This window comes from Gekko japonicus, unplaced genomic scaffold (genome assembly GCF_001447785.1).
Source record: "Gekko japonicus isolate JY-2015 unplaced genomic scaffold, Gekko_japonicus_V1.1 scaffold94, whole genome shotgun sequence".
Classification (NCBI taxonomy): Eukaryota; Metazoa; Chordata; class Lepidosauria; order Squamata; family Gekkonidae; genus Gekko; species Gekko japonicus.
In genome coordinates this window covers 1,614,879-1,632,470 of record NW_015174274.1, presented here as the reverse complement: position 1 = coordinate 1,632,470, position 17,592 = coordinate 1,614,879, and the positions used below count along the sequence as shown (strand labels likewise).

Genomic DNA, 17,592 nt, shown 5'->3' with positions numbered 1-17,592 from the left:
AAGGTGCTGGTTTTGACCTTTAAATCCCTATACGGTTGGGGGCCTGCCTACCTGAGGGACCGCCTTTCCCCATATATTCCCCAGAGAGCACGGAGGTCAGGGTCACAAAATCGCCTGACTCTCCCTGGCCCAAAAGACACCAGATTGGCCATCACCAGAGTTAGGGCCTTGTCAGTGGTGGCTCCACACTGGTGGAATGATCTCCCAGAAGACATCAGGCCCCTGTGGGACCCCTAACAGTTCTGCAGGGCCTGTAAAATAGAGCTCTTCCACCAAGCCTTCGATTAGGAGCCACCACTGATGAATGAGCTATTAAAAACTGGACTCTTAAGGCCCTCATGCTACTGGCATTAAGAACAACTTTGAACACTGGCCTAGCTACATCGGACCACCTTACAGCAATCGCCATCTGCACTCAATTGCACTTTATGTATATCATTTGTTATATGAAATTTTATAATATTGCACTCATGTATCTGTGTTTTATTCTATTTTAACCTGTTGTACGCTGACTTGAGCCTGCCTGTGCAGGCAAGGCGGAAAATAAATTGAAATAAATAAATAAATAAATTTGTCACTGTTTATTATATAACCTAAACAAAGCCTCTATTGTGTAACAAAGTCTTTTAATCTCTCGTTCATTGTGAAAAAGAAAGAAATGCCAATTCCAATTTTGTCTTCTTTTTACTCTGTCTGGTAAAATGAATGTGGAGATCTAATAGTAATTAAACTGCAATGTCCCAGATTACACATTTACATACTTTTACTTACCATTATACTGCTCACAGACAGCTCTGTACTTTTTATTACATGTTCCTGTTTTCCATAGCCCACCAAGGTCTAAGTAGACACAGGCTAGATTTTCTTTTGGCTCTCCAGGAGCCCAATTAGTATATTCCAGTTTCCAGCCAGATACCCATCTATAATACTCATTGGTCTAAAAGGGAAAGCATAGAAAAACAAGACAGCGGCACTCAATTTACTTGTAAAAATGTGGAAAACAGGGTCCATGTGCTCAAAACAAACCATTTTTGCACCTTCAGACAGATAGTTTGTGTTACAGCAAAAAGTGTAAAGTTTCCTGTGGCACACCATAAATACAATGTTTATCAAATCATACATTTTAATTTCATAAAATACATTTTCAATCTGTAGATAAGTATATACACAAAGATACATAGTTATCTATCTATCTATCTATCTATCTATCTATCTATCTATCTATCTATCTATCTATCATCCATCCATCCATCCATCCATCTATCCATCACATTTTTATACTACTCTTTCATCTTTCCATCATACAAGTAATTCAAAACCAGGCCATAGAATGTGAATCATTAGATCCACAAAATGGAACTAAGGAAAGATAGGGGGAATTTCTCTAAAAACCTGATGGAAGTCTGAAGTGTGCAGAAAAATCTGAAATCTTAATAAAAAATATTCTTAGAAACAATGCATGTTGCTTTAAGAGAGTGATGCCCACTGTGCTCTCTGTCAGCAATTTGCAGGTTGTTAAAGTGTTGCTGAGCCTTCCAAGCCCTGGTTTCTGTAAAACAAAGCTTGGGGGGGGGGGTGGAGGCCAAAACTGGCCCTAGTCTGGCAATGGCAGCCAGCATGCAATTGGGGCCAATCCCAGTGGTGGCCCTCAGTGCACAACTGAACCTGAGCATAGTGGTGGAAGCCAGTGTGCAACTGGGGCACATCTTACCCAGGGAGAGGGGGAGGGAAGGAGAGAAAGCTGAAGGCAGTAGTACTGTAAAAGGTAGGTTAGTAGGTGGGGAAAAGTGATGGAAGCTGAAAAAACGAGGAAGGCTGTGTAGGCTGTCAGAAAAGCGGAAGAGGAAATAGTGAGGGAGGAGATACAGGAGAAAACAAGATGTCCTCCTCAAGTCCTTGTGGATCCCCTTGTTTTATCCTCACAACAACCTGGTATTTCTCCTTATATATAACTGAGTAGTGAGGTAGCACTTTCTGAACATTCCACATGCTCCTAAATCAATTGGCTCCATGATGTGTCACTCAGAAGCTGTCCCTAGCCACTGGCTGCGTTGCCTGAGTCCCGCCCACAGAGAGTTTCCAGCTCTCCCATTGGCTGTGCAATATGCTCCATCAGCCATTGGCCCATCAACTGCCACTCAAGAGTACTCACATGCCATTGGCCGGGTGCTGGGTCTGCTACTTTTCCCTGCCCACTCCCCCTTCAGCCACTGTTCCCTGTCAGAATCACTGGCAAATGGCTGTGTCTCCCAACAAAGACACTTCTCATGCTTAGCTCCTCTGTGGCACTAAGTTTTCCTTCCGCTCAATAGAATGCCATAGAGACCAACAAGGTTTTCAGAGTATAAGCTTTGAGAGTCAAAGCTCCCTTTGCAAAAGCTTACCTCTAAGGATGAGCACAAACCACATTTTTGCAGTTCAGTTCATGGCTGAACCACAAACTGAACCACAAACAGATACACCAGTTTGTGAACTGAACTGGTTTGTGAACTGAATTGGGACAAACTGTCCTCCAAAACCAGGATGCTTAGTGCATCAAAAGCAGAGAGCTGGGAGATCATCCTGTTTCCCACAATGGACCAGAAGATATAGGGAGCAGAGGAGGAGGGAGGGAAGGGAAGTATTCATAGGCAGCATACACCGGACCTTGGGTCCTGGTTCAGGAGCTGGGAAGGACTCGTGTGCTAGTTCTTCAGATTACTCCTACATATGGTGTCAACTGTCGGTCAGAAAATTCCTGGAGGGATCTTGGTGGGATATAATACTGTTGAGTCCATCCTCCAAAGCACCCATTTTCTCTAGAGAAACTGATCTCTGTAGTCTAGAGGATCAGCTATAATTCCAAGATATCTTCAGGCTCTACCTGGAGAATGGTAACCCTTCTTCCAGCCTCAATCAAGCAGGGGACCAAAGCTTGAAAAGAGGGTAGGTGGGAAAGAAAGCCCAGAGCTGAATGACAAGCAGGGGTCATTTCCTGCAGGAGCGCACAGGAGCGGAGCTCTGGCAGTTAAGAGCCCAGGGGGCGGGCACATACAACAAGCCCCACCCCCTGCTCCCAGCAGCCCTCAGTCAGAGCAAGAAGCAGCCAGGTAAGTTGGAGAGCTTCCCCCAGCCCCCTGGTCCAAAACAGTCCAGTGGCACCTTTAAGACCAAGTTTTATTCAGGTACAAGCTCTCCCTCCTCTGCGAGGACAGATCTGCATGTTCCCCCCCCCCCAATAGCTAGCAATCCAAAACAGTCCAGTGGAGCCTGAGCAGTGGGTGTTGCCTTCTGACACACTTTTGGTGATGTCAGGGGATGTGGCATAACAGTGAGTTATGCTAATGAGCTCCTGCACTTCTTTTCCTATGAAATGACCCCTGATGACAAGGGAATGTGTTAGAGAGCTGGGTTTGTAGTTTGAGTCCAGTTTCTAAAGTAGCAGCCCTGCCCACCTTTTAGGCGTGAAATTGCAAGTAGATAAATAGGTACCACTTCGGTGGGAAGGTAACAGCGTTCCGTGTGCCTTGGTGTTTAGTCATGCTGGCCACATGACCACGGAAACGTCTTCGGACAGCGTTGGCTCTTCGGCTTTGAAACGGAGATGAGCACTGCAACCCTAGAGTCAGATTCGACTGGCTTTCAAGCAAGGGAACCTTTACCTTTACTTTGCATGTATTCAGGGAATGACCAAGATGCAAAATTTCTAGATTTCTGCCTTGGAACAAGTGATCGTGAAGCCAGCTAGAGGGAGGTAACCCTGTTGAGTATTACTCAGGTGCAAGATGTAAGTGCTGTTTCCCCCAGTTGGCAACAATAACTACAGAGCTATTAAGTTCAATTTTTATAGAAATAGAAGATTGCCCTGAAAATCCAACACAATCATATTTGATTTCAGTACACAAAACTGAGAGAATTAATCAAAATAAAACTGAGTGGGAGAATAAAGAGCCTCAACTCCCCACAAAATGCCTGAAGTAGTTTAAATCTATAATAATTGAAGCTTGGCTACAAAGTACATCTTGTCTTAGGAAAGATAGTGCCAAACATAAGCATATAAGCATGGCTAATAAGAGATTTCAAAAAAATCATAAATTGCGAATCTTCCTTTAAAAAGTGGAATTATAGTCCAAATGTCATGAACAGGAAAAAAACAGGCAGAGGTTCTGGCAAAACATATGGAAATTGACAGTAAGGCACAGAAGAACTAAGGAACATAATAGTGGGTGCGTTCAGACGGGGGATTTACAACGGAATAGGTGACGGTTCCAACCGGTGTACTTACCGGCGTTCACACAGCGAACATCTGCCTCCCGTCCCTAACCGTTGTAAATCCCCTTTACACTGTTGCACTCTGCCACTAGGTCCCTAGTGGTGGTAAACTCAGTGCAACGGTGGCTTCCGATGCAAATCGGCGTCTGATCGCTCTCCACCGGTGCCTAGCCACTTCCGTCGGAAGCCTGAGGCTTCCAGCTTTCCCCCGCCATTTTAAAAAAGACTCCTAGCGATATGCGCTTGGGCAAAGCTTCGCCCTAAGCGTTTGTTTTTGTTTTTTTTAAAAAAAAGCCCTTACTTTAGCGTTTCAGAGGCGTCCGGGACCTCCGGGAGGCTACTGTACTCTTTAAACTTTAAAGGTAAGTCCTTACCTTTAAAGTTTAAATGTAATGGGGGGGGGTTGAGCATGCGCAAAAATCGCCATTCTCCAAATGGCTGCCTGTGCGCATGCTCAAACTGCTTTTTTAAAAAAAAACCAACGCCGACGCCTGCAGCGTGTGAGCGGGCGTCCACCGGAGGGATTCGGAAGATGGAGGTAAGTCTGATAGCGTTTCTGCCGGCATAAACTGCACCGGTTCCAACCGGTGCAGTTTATGCCGGCAGAAAGCCCCCGTCTGAACGCACCCAGTAAGACAAAAAATTAAGAATAAAGCAGAGCCAGGAAATCTGCTAGAGAGGTAGTTGATCCCATGGGATGATAAAGAATTCCTAAAAGAAGATGTGGAGATTGAAGAAATGTTTAAAGAAACAGAAATACTTAGTCTGGGGCCTCCCAACCTTTTTAAAATTGCCCCTACCATGGCAGCCATTGTATTTATTTATTTATTTTATTGTACTTATATCCCACCCTCCCCCGCGAACAGGGCATTTTGTGACTGAACCTGACTCTCATGGCAGCCATTTTATACTGGTACTCACTATTCTTTCTTAAAATTCCAAAAGTGTCACAGGTTCATAAAATGCAAAGTTTGGGGGAAGTTTTTGGAAGTTTTGTTCTGTTTCTATAAAATTTCCTGTAAACCAGTAAACTGCCATACATTCAACTATAAATTAGGCACCAATTTTATGCAAAGCTGATTGCAAAATTTATTCATGCAGAGCATTGTCAACAGTGTCAGCTAATGGAATGCCAATCCTGTTAAATTATAACCATTAAAGGTGCACCATCTGAATACAAACCCTCAGGCTGAGTAAATAGCATTACACTCACACATGTCTTGTTCTTACCACGTTACTGTTTAGACCAATCCATAGAGGTTCCCTGTATTTCAGCACCAGGAGCCACAGGAATGATTGGCTATAGGGATTCAGAATGCTGGTAAGTTCTGAGTTTTTAGAATGACACTGTTTTCTGGCTTCTTCCCACGTTGCAGTTTTGGTGAAAGAATAGCTGCTGTTTCCATAAGGTATATAGCCAGATGCTGGAATTGTTGTTTCAGAGTGAGAAGATACAGGGTCTATGCCAAAGTCATACATAGAAAAAGTTAACACTGGTTTTAGACTGTACATCTGAATCAGGTGACTGCATAAAGTGGACTCTTCCTAGAAATCACAGAAAGACATTTAGGCAGGGGTCATTTCGTAGAAAAAGAGCTAGGGGGACTCATTAGCATAACTCATTAGCATATGCCACACCCCCTGACATCACCGGAAGTGTGTCCTCCCCACAGCTGGCGGCGACCTCCAGCGGGCACCAGCAGGAAGCTCCAGGCCCCGCCCTCCCGCACCTCACCCGGGGGGATGGCGTCCCCCCCAAATGACCCCTGCATTCAGGGCATGACACAACATAGTAAAATGCATTTATACAAGTGCTTCTAATGGGAATTGTTGTTGAAACAACTTCACTACAGCTACCTTAGATTGCCCCCGCACCTTTGCTTTTCTCTTCTTTCCCACTCAGATTTTCAACGAGACTATGGTGGATGGACTCCATCCCTATACAGACAGGCCACAGACTGGGCACCACGCATCAGTGCACCATGAGTTCTGCAAAATTCACCATGTGTTCTGCAAGCTATTCCATGTACTTCTAATTCACACCAGTCTATATGCCCATACATAATAACATGCTGTAATAACCTTTCTCACTTATACACAACCTTTCTCACTTACCACCTTTCACAACCTCTCTCCCATAGGGGCAGGATTACAGGTAGGTCAGGCAGTCACACGTCACTACCCATCTTACCTCTTTTAAAATATATAGAAAGATAAAATATCCCAGGTACTCTCTGTCACTCACCGAGACATTGCCTGATAGAGTAGCCCAGCCCCTTCTAATCAATTTCCCTCACTTAGACACTGCACAGAGGTATTAGAGTTGGGGACTCAAACACTGTTTTATTCACACACTACCACTATTTATTCTTATCCTAAAATATATGTAGCCTGAGATCTTTGTTTCTGTGTGTACATGTGTTTCTTTCTCTGAGACAACCAACCCACAGGGTTAAAGAAACAAAAAGTTAATTTTATTTATAGTTTAAACATAACACTGAGGAAAGTTGGGGAAAGGTACATTTCTTTTCAGTTGAACTTTTGAACTGACTACCTTTTCCAGCATTAGGGATTCTTTGTTATAAATTGACTTTTAGTCAGCTTGAAGCTGCACTTTTCCACAGCTTCACTCAGCTCTACTCACTCTCACTAACTGTTGTCTTCAACTGTCCTCACTAACAGTCCACCAGCTTCCATTGATTCCTTATTAGGGAGAGGTGGAACCTAACTTGTCTGTCCCACATGGTTACACAGATCTACTACTACAATCCAGATTCTGGGCCAGTGAGATCAGCAGTGCAGATTAGCGCTATTGGGTAGCCAACCCAGGCATCCTAACAGTGGAGAGCCTATAGGCCCAGGGTTGGAAAGAAGGCTTGGGGGGGCAGGAGGAGGAGGAGGTTGCCTGGGGCTATATAAGGCCCTGCAATGCCAGGCCAGGGAGGACTGGCTGGGGATGCTCCTCAGGCTGCTGAGAAGCCCCAGCGAGATATGGAGACAGCCAGGAGAATCCCAACAGGAGGAAAAGGACTTAGGTGGCTTAAATCCACCTCTCCTCCATTTCTGAGACCTCACCAAGGGCAGGAAGGGCCAGTGCCTCCAGTCACTCCCAGTGTGGAAGAAACTCAGACCAATTCCACAAATGCCTCAAGGCTTTTGTCAGGGGTGCAACACTTGATCACTCCCCCAAATAAGCAACTGCATATCCCATGGCCCAGTGTGAAACACTGCAGCGCTAAGATGATCTGGTTCCAGGGTCTACAAGTTGTAGCTGGACTTCGTAGTGAGCCATTATTTTACTAGCTCATTGTAAAGGTCAATTACACCACGATTTTACATGCTACAAAAATAGAATACCTGAATTAAACTTGAGCTTACACTAGTTGGAAAACAATGGGTTGGACCCAACCTGCTTTTCCCCTGATGAGAAATGGAGAAGGGATCCCCTTTGATCAGTGAAAGAGGGTATGACCGGGCTCATGGGGCCTGCATGGACAAAAGCCATTTGTGATGTGAGTTGCAATAAGGAGCTGGACTGAACAAAAAAAACTGACAAGCTCCAACCCAATACTTCCCATGATACTTTGGAGAAACTACATCTTCCATTATACTGTAAGGCTTGGCCATGCTAGAGGGTCTCTGGGTTCTGCTGCCTAGATTAATTATGAATAAGAACTGACTTGATTTTTTAAAAAAATTAGTGTTGATGTTGCTGATCCAGCAAGTATCACTTACTCTTGGGCAAAACAACAATAATATTTTTAAGATGACTCCAAAATGTAAATATTTCATTCAGTGCTGGAATTCTGAATGCTGCTTTCAAAGTCATTATCTCAAAGAATTAAAACTATCAGATAAGATATACAAAAATTATAAATGGAAATGCAGTTGTTAAAATGTCAGCATGAAGTACAATATCAAAAGGAACCCCAGATCATGCCACAGAATATATTTTCTTGATGGATCCCGGGAATGGCAGACCAAACAATCATTGGCAGAGTAATTAGCACAGCAATGGTGCACGACCTGATTAAAGAGGAGGTAAAGGTTTATTTAGGAATTAACATACTTGATAGGAAAGAGGAGAGACAGAGATAGGTTCTTAACTACATCTCTAGCTGAGAGAGAGGGTATGACTGAATGTGACACTTCTGAGAAGGAGAAAATTGCCTTAAGAGTAGCAATCTGGAGGCAGACAAGGAATGACACTTAACTGTAGAGAAGGTGACCACATTATTCTAATTGTCTTCTTGCTGCCCCCTCCAGAGTCTTTCTCTTCTTCTTTGTGCACCAGCCATTGCCTTTTCCAACAACACCCATATTAACAAGTTCATCTGAAAGTTATTTTCATTCTTTCAAGGATAGCTAACGATTCTTCCATTAACTTCCTATTCATTGCCATTCTTCTACAGTGAGGACACTGTGAAGTTAAAATGGAAATAGCCCTATCCCAGAAGATTCTTTCTGGCCTCCTTTGGGTGATCTGTGGAAAAATAGATGCCACAACTGTGGCTTCCAGCATCAAGCACCTCCTTGCTGCTAGATCCATTTTTTAAAATATCTCTCCTTATATATAATTGAGTTTCATCCCCCAACCTTCGATGCATGCCAAAATAAGTTGGCCGCATGAACTGCCAGTCAGAAGACGCTGGCTGGGTTGGCTGGCTGCTTTCTGGAGTCCCGCCAACGTCAGCCCTGGCCAGCGTCTTCGGCTCACTCTGCTCCGGTCCAGGGTCACAACGGACCATTTGCAGGGCGCAAGCCTTTCCTCTGCCACCCTCACTGGTGAAAGGGGGGGCTGAGCAAGCCGCTGGAAGGGGAGGCAGTTTAAACCCCTTCCTCACTCTCCCCGCTTCCTCACTCTCCCTGCAGCCGTGGGGGTGGAGGGGCGAGTGAGCCGCTGGAGGGGGAGGCGGTTTAAGCCCCCTCCCCTTCCTTCTCAGCCACGGATTCCTCGTTCTCCTCGCAGACACGGGGGTGGGGAGGCGAGCGAGCCACAGGAAGGGAGGCGGTTTAAACCCCCTCCCCTTCCTTCTCGGCCCCAGCTTCCACGCTCTCCCAACAGCCGAAGAAGAAGAAGAAGAAGAAGAAGTAGTAGAGGAGGAGGAGATTGGATTTATACCCCGCCCTTCACTTCGAGTCTCAGAGCGGCTTACAAACTCCTTTCCCTTCCCCTCCCCACAACAGACACCCTGTGAGGTGGGTGGGGCTGAGAGAACTCTGACACAAACTGCTCTTTTTCAAGGACAGCTGTGCCAGAGCTTGCGACTGACCCAAGGTCACATCAGCAGGTGCAAGTGGAGGAGTGGGGAATCAAACCGGTTCTCCCAGATTAGAGTCCGCACACTTAACCACTAACACCAAACTGGCCAAACAAGGTGGGGCCAAACAAACCCCTGGAAGGGGAGACAGTTTAAACCCCCTCCCTTTCCTTCTCCGCCCCCATGACCGCCAGATTACACAGCCTCCCCTTCCTTGTCTGCGCTGCCTTGCTCAACCTCCCCATGCTCCTCCGCGCCTCCAGGTGGGTCAGGGGCTGCGGGCTGCATGGTGCTCGGCCGGGGCTCCGGGAGGGGGGGGAGCATGCCTCCTCCACAATGCCATGCTCACCCAGGCCCTCTGCTAGAAGCTCATTGCATTTTGGGCTGCAACAAGCCTTCCTCCTAGTATATATATAATGCTTATTATGATTTAAATAATTTACTATGGCATTTAAAATTACTAATCTCATTTCCTGTGACCAAAATGTTATATTGCAGGAAACAGGCTTTGAAGTCTACAAAATATCTTAAATTAAAACTTACCAGTGTTTTTTTGACAGATATATCCATAGTTTATTGAACATTTTCTGTCCTTCCAATTTCCCGCCCACTTCTCAGGCTCCTTTATCATAGCAACACAGTCCTCATTGGAATGGAAGAAGAACCCGTGGCGCTTCAAAGAAATAAATGGAAACTCACTGATATTCTCATAACTAAAATAAACTCCAATTTACCTTGTCACCATACCCATCTGTATATGCATATTTTGGTGTGTATTGATTGTTGATCTCACAAAGATATATATGCAAAGTAATATTTCTAAGCTAAGAAGCTTTTACCTACTTACATTGAAAATCTTCCTCAAGTGAGAGGAGAGCCTGTGTATGTGGCTATGGTTGCCAACAGGCCTGGAGAAAAATCTCCTCTTCCTTTAAATGATACTCAATGTGTGGAAATGAACAGTTGAGGCTTTTCATGTTATGAATAACATCGCTTGGTAAACATCATCCCACTAAGCTTCTCTAAAAAGAAAGAATTTTTTTTTCCAGGCCTGACTTTGTCTGTTTGGTATAGAGAACATCCCCAGCAGCCCCAATTAAAAGGATCAGGCAGTAGATGATGTAAAAGACATCTGCTTAAGACTCTAGGGATCCTCTGCCAGTCAGAGTAGACAATGCAGACCTGGATAGAAAAATGCTCAGGTTCAGTATAATGTTGCTCAGTATACACGTCCAACTTCTGAGTCCCTCTAAATATCCCACTATGCTCACATTCTTTTATTAATGTATTTCTATTCTGCTCTTCCTTGACTACATATTTGAAGTGGTTCATGGTAGTTAAACTTGAAACCATGCTGGGAAATTCCTGGAAATTTGGAGGTAGAGCCCGGGGAGGGACCTCAGCAGGGCAGCCTCTCCAGCGGAATAGATCTCAGTAGCCCAGAGGTGAACTGTAATTCCAGGAGATCTCCAGGTCCCACCTGGTGGCTTGTAATGAGAGACTTCACTCCCACATCCAATTAGAGAATCTGACTAAATTTAAAAGGACTTTGCTTATTCAAACCATTTAGCAGCAGAATGCTCCAGGATTTATCTATTACAAACTGATTAACAACCTTTAAATGTGCAACAAGTAAGGTATGAGTTTGAGTCTTTGAACTATAACCAGTAAACCAGATTGAAAAGATGACAGACTTTTATCTTTTATTGAAAAAGAAAATTTTCTGTTTATTATGCAAGACAGGAAGAAGTACAGGCATGTAAAATTAACCCTATAATTACCCTATACAATTCTCAAAGTTTCTAATCTTAAACAGGCCTGCTCAGAATCCAACTCAGGTCGATTCAGTGAGTTCTGAAACTCTATCTGCAGCAGGTGATTTTGCATGTAATAGCGGTAAATATGAGAAGATCCAAATCCAGGCAAACAAGAATTCATCTGATGGGGCCTTGGGGTTACAAAAGTTGGTAATGGCATTATGTAATGGTTTGTAATCCTCCTGATTACGACCTTGGAAAGCCCTTAAAGTTTTTGCACCTCATAATATGGTCTCTTAAATTAGGACACTCAGGCTGCTGCCACACACGCTAAGTAATCCACTTTCAATCCACTTTCAGTGCACTTTCAAAGTGGAGTTTTACTGTGTGAACTGGCAAAATCCACTTTGAAAGTGCACTGAAAGTGGATTGAAAGTGGATTACTTAGCGTGTGTGGCAGCAGCCTCCGTGTCTGATAGTATTAAACAACACTGGCTTTTGTTTCCTGGTTTTCATTGTTGATTAGATTTTTTGGCAATAATTTTGCTGCTAATGATTGTATATATTTGATAAAAATATTTGACAAAGATTCCAAGACATTAACTTTTCTCCTCGGCATCTAAGAAGACAGAAAGCATAGATCTGAATTATATACATCATGAATACAAGTGCTGAGCAAGCCGCTGGAAGGGGAGGCAGTTTAAACCCCCTCCCCTTCCTTCTTGGCCCCGACTTCCTCGCTCTTCCCGCAACCACTGTCCTGGATACTTTTCCATATATGTGATTTTGTTACAAAAATGGAAAAAATGGTGATATGAATTGAAGCACTTTGAAAAGGTCAAAAGAGTTCACAAGCAGGACTTACAGAAGAGCTGGGGGAACTGTTGGCCCAGTTTGTATAACGCACACTACTTCCATCTGTCCATAGGAACCTTCCCTCTTCAATGATATCATGCAGTCCAATCCAAGAATCAACTGGCACGTTTTTAAAGTGCATAGTAAGGAAAGCTGAGTGAAAACAAAGATAATACAAAGATATTTGTATTGTATAATGATTCCAGGATATTGTTTTCAATGTTTCTTGATGTCAGTAGATGCCCCCACATATATTCATGGGAGCATTTCATCTAAATCCTGACACTTTCCTTGGTAGGGTACCTTCTACCACCAGTCCTATCTTTCAAGGTTATGTTCTGGAAAGGGAAATTGAGTGTACTTTTGAGGATATTTATTCATTTAGGAAATTTTTATACTACTGCTCCAAGAAGCCTATCCAAGGTGACTTACAAAATATAATAAAAGCATAAAACATTAAAATTAATTACAATCCAGTACCAAAAGCCCAGCTAGTGCACAGAACACTAAACAGCTAAAACTGTGTCTAGTCTAAAACTAGTCTAAAAGCACTATAAAGTGGTGTTAAAAATCAACCCCTTAATTAAAAGCCTGGGAAGACTAAATGATAGTAGTGTAGGCACCAGGAGACCTTCAAGGGAACGGACCAGCCACGTTCTGCAGAGCAACAAGATGAAGAGGACTCCTCTGAGGAGGAGATAGTCAGCAGACCTGACCCAAACCCACAGCCTATGGCAGAGGTACTGTAGGAGGAGGAGGCAGTCCCTGAAGGGCCTGACTTAGATCTTCATCCAGGAACCAGTACACAGTTTCCCAGGCCTCCATCACCAGAGCCTTGGGAACACCACTGGAGGAAGATAAAAGAGACCTTCAAGTCAGAAGGCGCAGTGCTTGCAGCATTGGCCCAGCACAAATACTGAGGATGAGTGCTTGCTGGAGCAGGACTGAGGCAGCTGGCAGGCAGATATGTGATGCAATACACGTTATTTAGCAGCGGCTTAAAAGCACCAGAAAAGGGAGTAGCTGTGTGGAAGCAACTTGTTCATTAGTTACTGATTTTGCTTCCTGTATTTTGGCTTGATCTCCTTATCTCTGACTTTAACCTGTATCTAGAAACCTTGATACTGGATTCCCCTTCAGACTTGAAGCTGTGAGTATCATCTACCCAGTATCTGAACCTCAGAACTGTACTCAGACCAGCTCTGACATCTAGAAGCTACCTCTGTGTGTTTGCTGTGTGCTGGCAATCAGGACAAGGGTATTGTATAGGTGAAGTGCCACTATTGAAAAAGCCCTTTTTTAATTGCCACTTGCTTCACCTCTAAAGGCAGGATGGACAATGTAGGAGGCAGTGGTCCTACAAGTACACTGACCTCAAGCTATATAGGGCCTTAAAGGTAAAAATACCAGTGGGGGTGGAGGTAGGGTTGCCATGTCCAGGTTGGGAAATTCCTGGAGATTTGGGGATTGTTAAATAGTGGGTTTCATGGATGAACAGACTCCTAGTCTAATGATCAGCTTTACTTTATTCAGTGATTTCAGCAAGAACAAGACTGTAGACCAGAGCCTCAGCTCAGTTATATTGCCTGCAATGGCCACACCCCAACACACCCCACTCCCAACGATAGGCTATTTACAAAATTTTACATCTTAACTAGTTACTGCCAGAATCCTGTTGGTCTATTGTTATTCGGCTCCAAGCTCACCCTGTCTCTGGCAGCACAGTCCTGCAATGTTTCAGTCCCAATACATAACAGATATGGAGTCTGGGCACTCTTTGGCCCTTAGCTCTTAGTCTGTGGTTCACAGTCTGTGGCCTGATGGTGGATTCCAGCCCAGCCCAGGATGCTTTGAATACCCTTTGTTTCTTGCTTACTTCTTTACACTGTATTCTGTTTGTTTATTTAATTCTTTCTTTAAATCATTTTAGTTTTTTTGTAAGTCACATTGTGTCCCCATTGGAGAGAAAATTGGGATAAAACATGCTAAATAAATATTCTAGGCTGTTGAGAGCTACCAGGGCCCTCCAGAGAAAGATTCCTTCTGGGTCACACCCCACCACATACAACCCAGATCCACATACACATTAAAATCAAATGAACAGCTGGTTCTACTCCACCCCCCCCCCAGATCAGGGCCCTGGAATGCCCCCCCCATGCAGTCTACATGTATTAACAAAGTAATCACACCTTGAACAGCTTTGCTAGGTATAGTTGCCAGGTTTCCACCTAGGGTTTTGCAAGTGGTACGTGCAGCACTCCAGTTTTTTCTGTCTTCTTCATTAAAACCAAACATTTGGAAGCACTGAAAAAAACCTCAAATTCCATCAATTATGAAATGATTGAAAAAATATACACAAGGACAGGTAGTGAGACTATGGTTCAATTCAGACATAAATTAAAAAAACATGTTTTAATATGGTTTGTTTGTGAAACTAGCAAATCCTATTTTGCCTCAATAAATACTGGCCAGGATGCTAGCATTCATACATCAAGTGAAACCATAGTTAGTATATTGTGGTTAATAAACCAACTTCAAACCATGGTATCAAATCCCGGTTTGATGTATTCTTACTATCCATAGTTAGTGGAGTAGCTCATGTTCTCAGAGGCTCACAATAATTTAACTATACCACAGTTCTGCAGTGATCTCTATTTCCTTTTGGAATAAAAATGTAAGCAAAAGTGTGATTGAAGAGCATGGTAACATACTTGTTGCTGTCAAAGCAGAGAATGGTCTGGCGGGGGCGGAGGAGGGCCAGTTGTTCAACCCAACTCTGAAAGGACCTGAAATGGCCTTTGCCCACCTGAGGCATGTTATGTTGCAGACTACAGGGCCATGTCAGTTTCACACAACTGCCTTTGGTCTGCATAATTGTCTGTTTAACATCTTTATATATCATGATGGTTCTATGTCCTGTTTATTTTAAAGATTATAAAGTAATAAATATTTTTAAAAGGGAAAACTGCTAGCAGCATATGTGAAAGCATGAAAATACTCATTTTTTATTTTAAAGAACTTTGTGGAAATTATGGTTCTTTTGGGAATTGACAATACTGATCACTTTTATTGTTATTTTGTTTTTCAGTACAATATAGTGATATGTTTGAGATGACTCTATTTGTTACCTTGTTATTAAACAAAAGCCAGCCTTCATCACAGCCTCCTTGAGGTGCAGGTGATGTGGGAGCAATGGTTGAACGGACAGAACTGTTGTGCCTTTCACAGATGAATCTGTTCTCTGCACTACAGTATATATCATTCCATAAGCCTGAATAGAGAAGATATGGGATTACCTGGTAAGGTGATATTACTTTCAATATACCAGCAGTTTAAAAAAGAGAGTTTACAAAGAAAGACTTAATCAAGACAACTATCATGGTGATATAAGTTGTGAAAAACCACAATGCATTTTCATTCTCTCATTACTCTATCTAATCTTAAAACTGCTGGCTCATGACAATCATGAAAACACCACACCCTGGAAACACAGATATTTCACAAATCCCAGGGGCATCCCTGATTAAACTTCCCCCTCCCCAGTGTTGGCATGATGAGGACACCAACATAGCTAAACAAGACTATTAAAATCATATTTTCCATATTTCCAGTAATTATGACTGTTTTTAATAAATGTTGTTGTAGTAATCAATAAAATATCCTTAGTTTACAAGTCTGTGTAGTTTTCTCCAAGATTACTCTTTGGTTGTACATTCTTGTTAATATACTATAGAACAGGCATCCTTCAAGACTTTAAACTTATTATTTCATAAAATCATACCTAAATGGATAATGGTTTGTTTTCCTACAGGTTTACAAGCTTCAGGGAACAACCCTGAACTCATCCTTCAAAATGCCCAGGATATCACCTAAGCCCTACACAAATATAATTTTGAGATACGCCACCATACATTTCTCTGGCCTTATGCTGGACACCGTTAGAACATACATAGGGTGACTTTGGTGACAGGACAGCAACTTCAGAGAATGGGCCCAAGGACAGAGCACTTTCCACAGTCAATCAAGCATGATGACACTGAAAATTGTTACAGCTTAGTGCTAAGACAGCTGGGCTCAGAACCCTTACAGGAACTCCAAGTCACAGACACCACACTAGATTCCACTAACTGAGGATGTAAGGAAGATGCACCAATATAAGAAAGCAAGGGAAGGAACTACTTTGCCTCAAACTTAGACAGATATTTCCCTCTTCCTCATGTACCTACTGTGCATGGCCTCCACAAATCTTCCTCCTTTAAACAGTTCATAATAGTGTCTCTCATCACTCAGGGGTCACTGGGTAACTATATATGGTGCAGAAAAGAATTCCCCTCCCACCCCAGATATGCTACCAATACATTACTATGGGGTCACTGGGTAACTATATATGGTGCAGAAAAGAATTCCCCTCCCACCCCAGATATGCTACCAATACATTACTATGGGGCTGGCATAATGATATACAACCATACAAATGGGGGAAACAGGGATCACAACAACAGATCTGGGGATAACTTCCAGCAACCTCAGTTATTGCTGCCGCTGGACATGATACCCACTGCCTTGCAGAATCAGAGCCTCGTGAAACAGCTCAAACAGAAAGTGTAGACAAGGTTCCAATGCAGCTCCCTAAGTGGCTACGTGTTGTCTCAGTGAACATGTTATCTTCCCCAACCACTGATCCTCACCAGCTGGAAAGCTTGAAGAAGGAGGCAGCAGCTATGAGAACTGGAAGAGCACCATGCACAGAGTGCCTGAGCCCACATGCTGTTTGATGCAACATTATTCATTACTGTCCTTAAGCACCAACAAAATTTTATCCCAGCATAAACTTTTATATATGGGAACTCACTTCTTCAGATGTTATGAGTGGATCCTCACTCAGAGTATTAGAAGAAGTAGGATATAGTCCACCAAAGCATTTGATTGAATGAAATGTTGTGAGTCTTTAAGGTGCCACAAAGAAACTCCAGTTTATTTTTTCTGCTTTGAAAGATCTCAGCTAGGATACTGCAAGGTGGAGGAAGAGATGGAATGCTCCAAAGCAGCAGTCTTCTTTTCTTTCTTTGATACAAATCTGCCCATCATTCTGAACACAGAAGGAAGCATGACCCACCCAGTTATTTAAGTGGCACTAATTTAGACACAAATGGTTTTTATCCATGTTGTCAATATAGAGTTATGGGTGCAACAGAGGTCCTAATTTGTTAGTGATGGTGGCTACCTATTCAGTATGTAGCATTTATTGAGCACCACTGAATCTGTAGTCAGTTTGTAGCCCTCATCTCATTCTCGCCCTCCTTATGCATTTCTAAGAGTTGAAAACAATAAAATATTGTTATTCCACTTGCCTGTTCTCTCATACATCATCACACAGTCTTCTTCTTCATTTGCATTATTTGGTTCATTGGGGGCCCAGGCTTCATAGGTCACTAGAGTTCCATCCAGCCACCTAAAGAAAATTATAT

At 43.2% G+C, this 17,592-nt stretch overlaps 1 protein-coding gene across 1 annotated transcript in view; it reads right to left on the bottom strand.

The window, feature by feature from the left end:
• Nucleotides 1–763: 763 nt before the first annotated feature.
• LOC107120956 (macrophage mannose receptor 1-like) overlaps nt 764–17,592 on the bottom strand; it is a 59,081-nt gene continuing 42,252 nt past the window's right edge. The window contains exons 19-25 of the mRNA XM_015423748.1: nt 17,476–17,576; nt 15,253–15,395; nt 14,314–14,428; nt 12,135–12,277; nt 10,056–10,185; nt 5,482–5,711; nt 764–937 (exon numbers count right to left, since the gene is read on the bottom strand). Coding sequence (XP_015279234.1) covers nt 764–937; nt 5,482–5,711; nt 10,056–10,185; nt 12,135–12,277; nt 14,314–14,428; nt 15,253–15,395; nt 17,476–17,576 — 1,036 coding nt within the window. The remainder of the gene's footprint in view (nt 938–5,481; nt 5,712–10,055; nt 10,186–12,134; nt 12,278–14,313; nt 14,429–15,252; nt 15,396–17,475; nt 17,577–17,592) is intronic.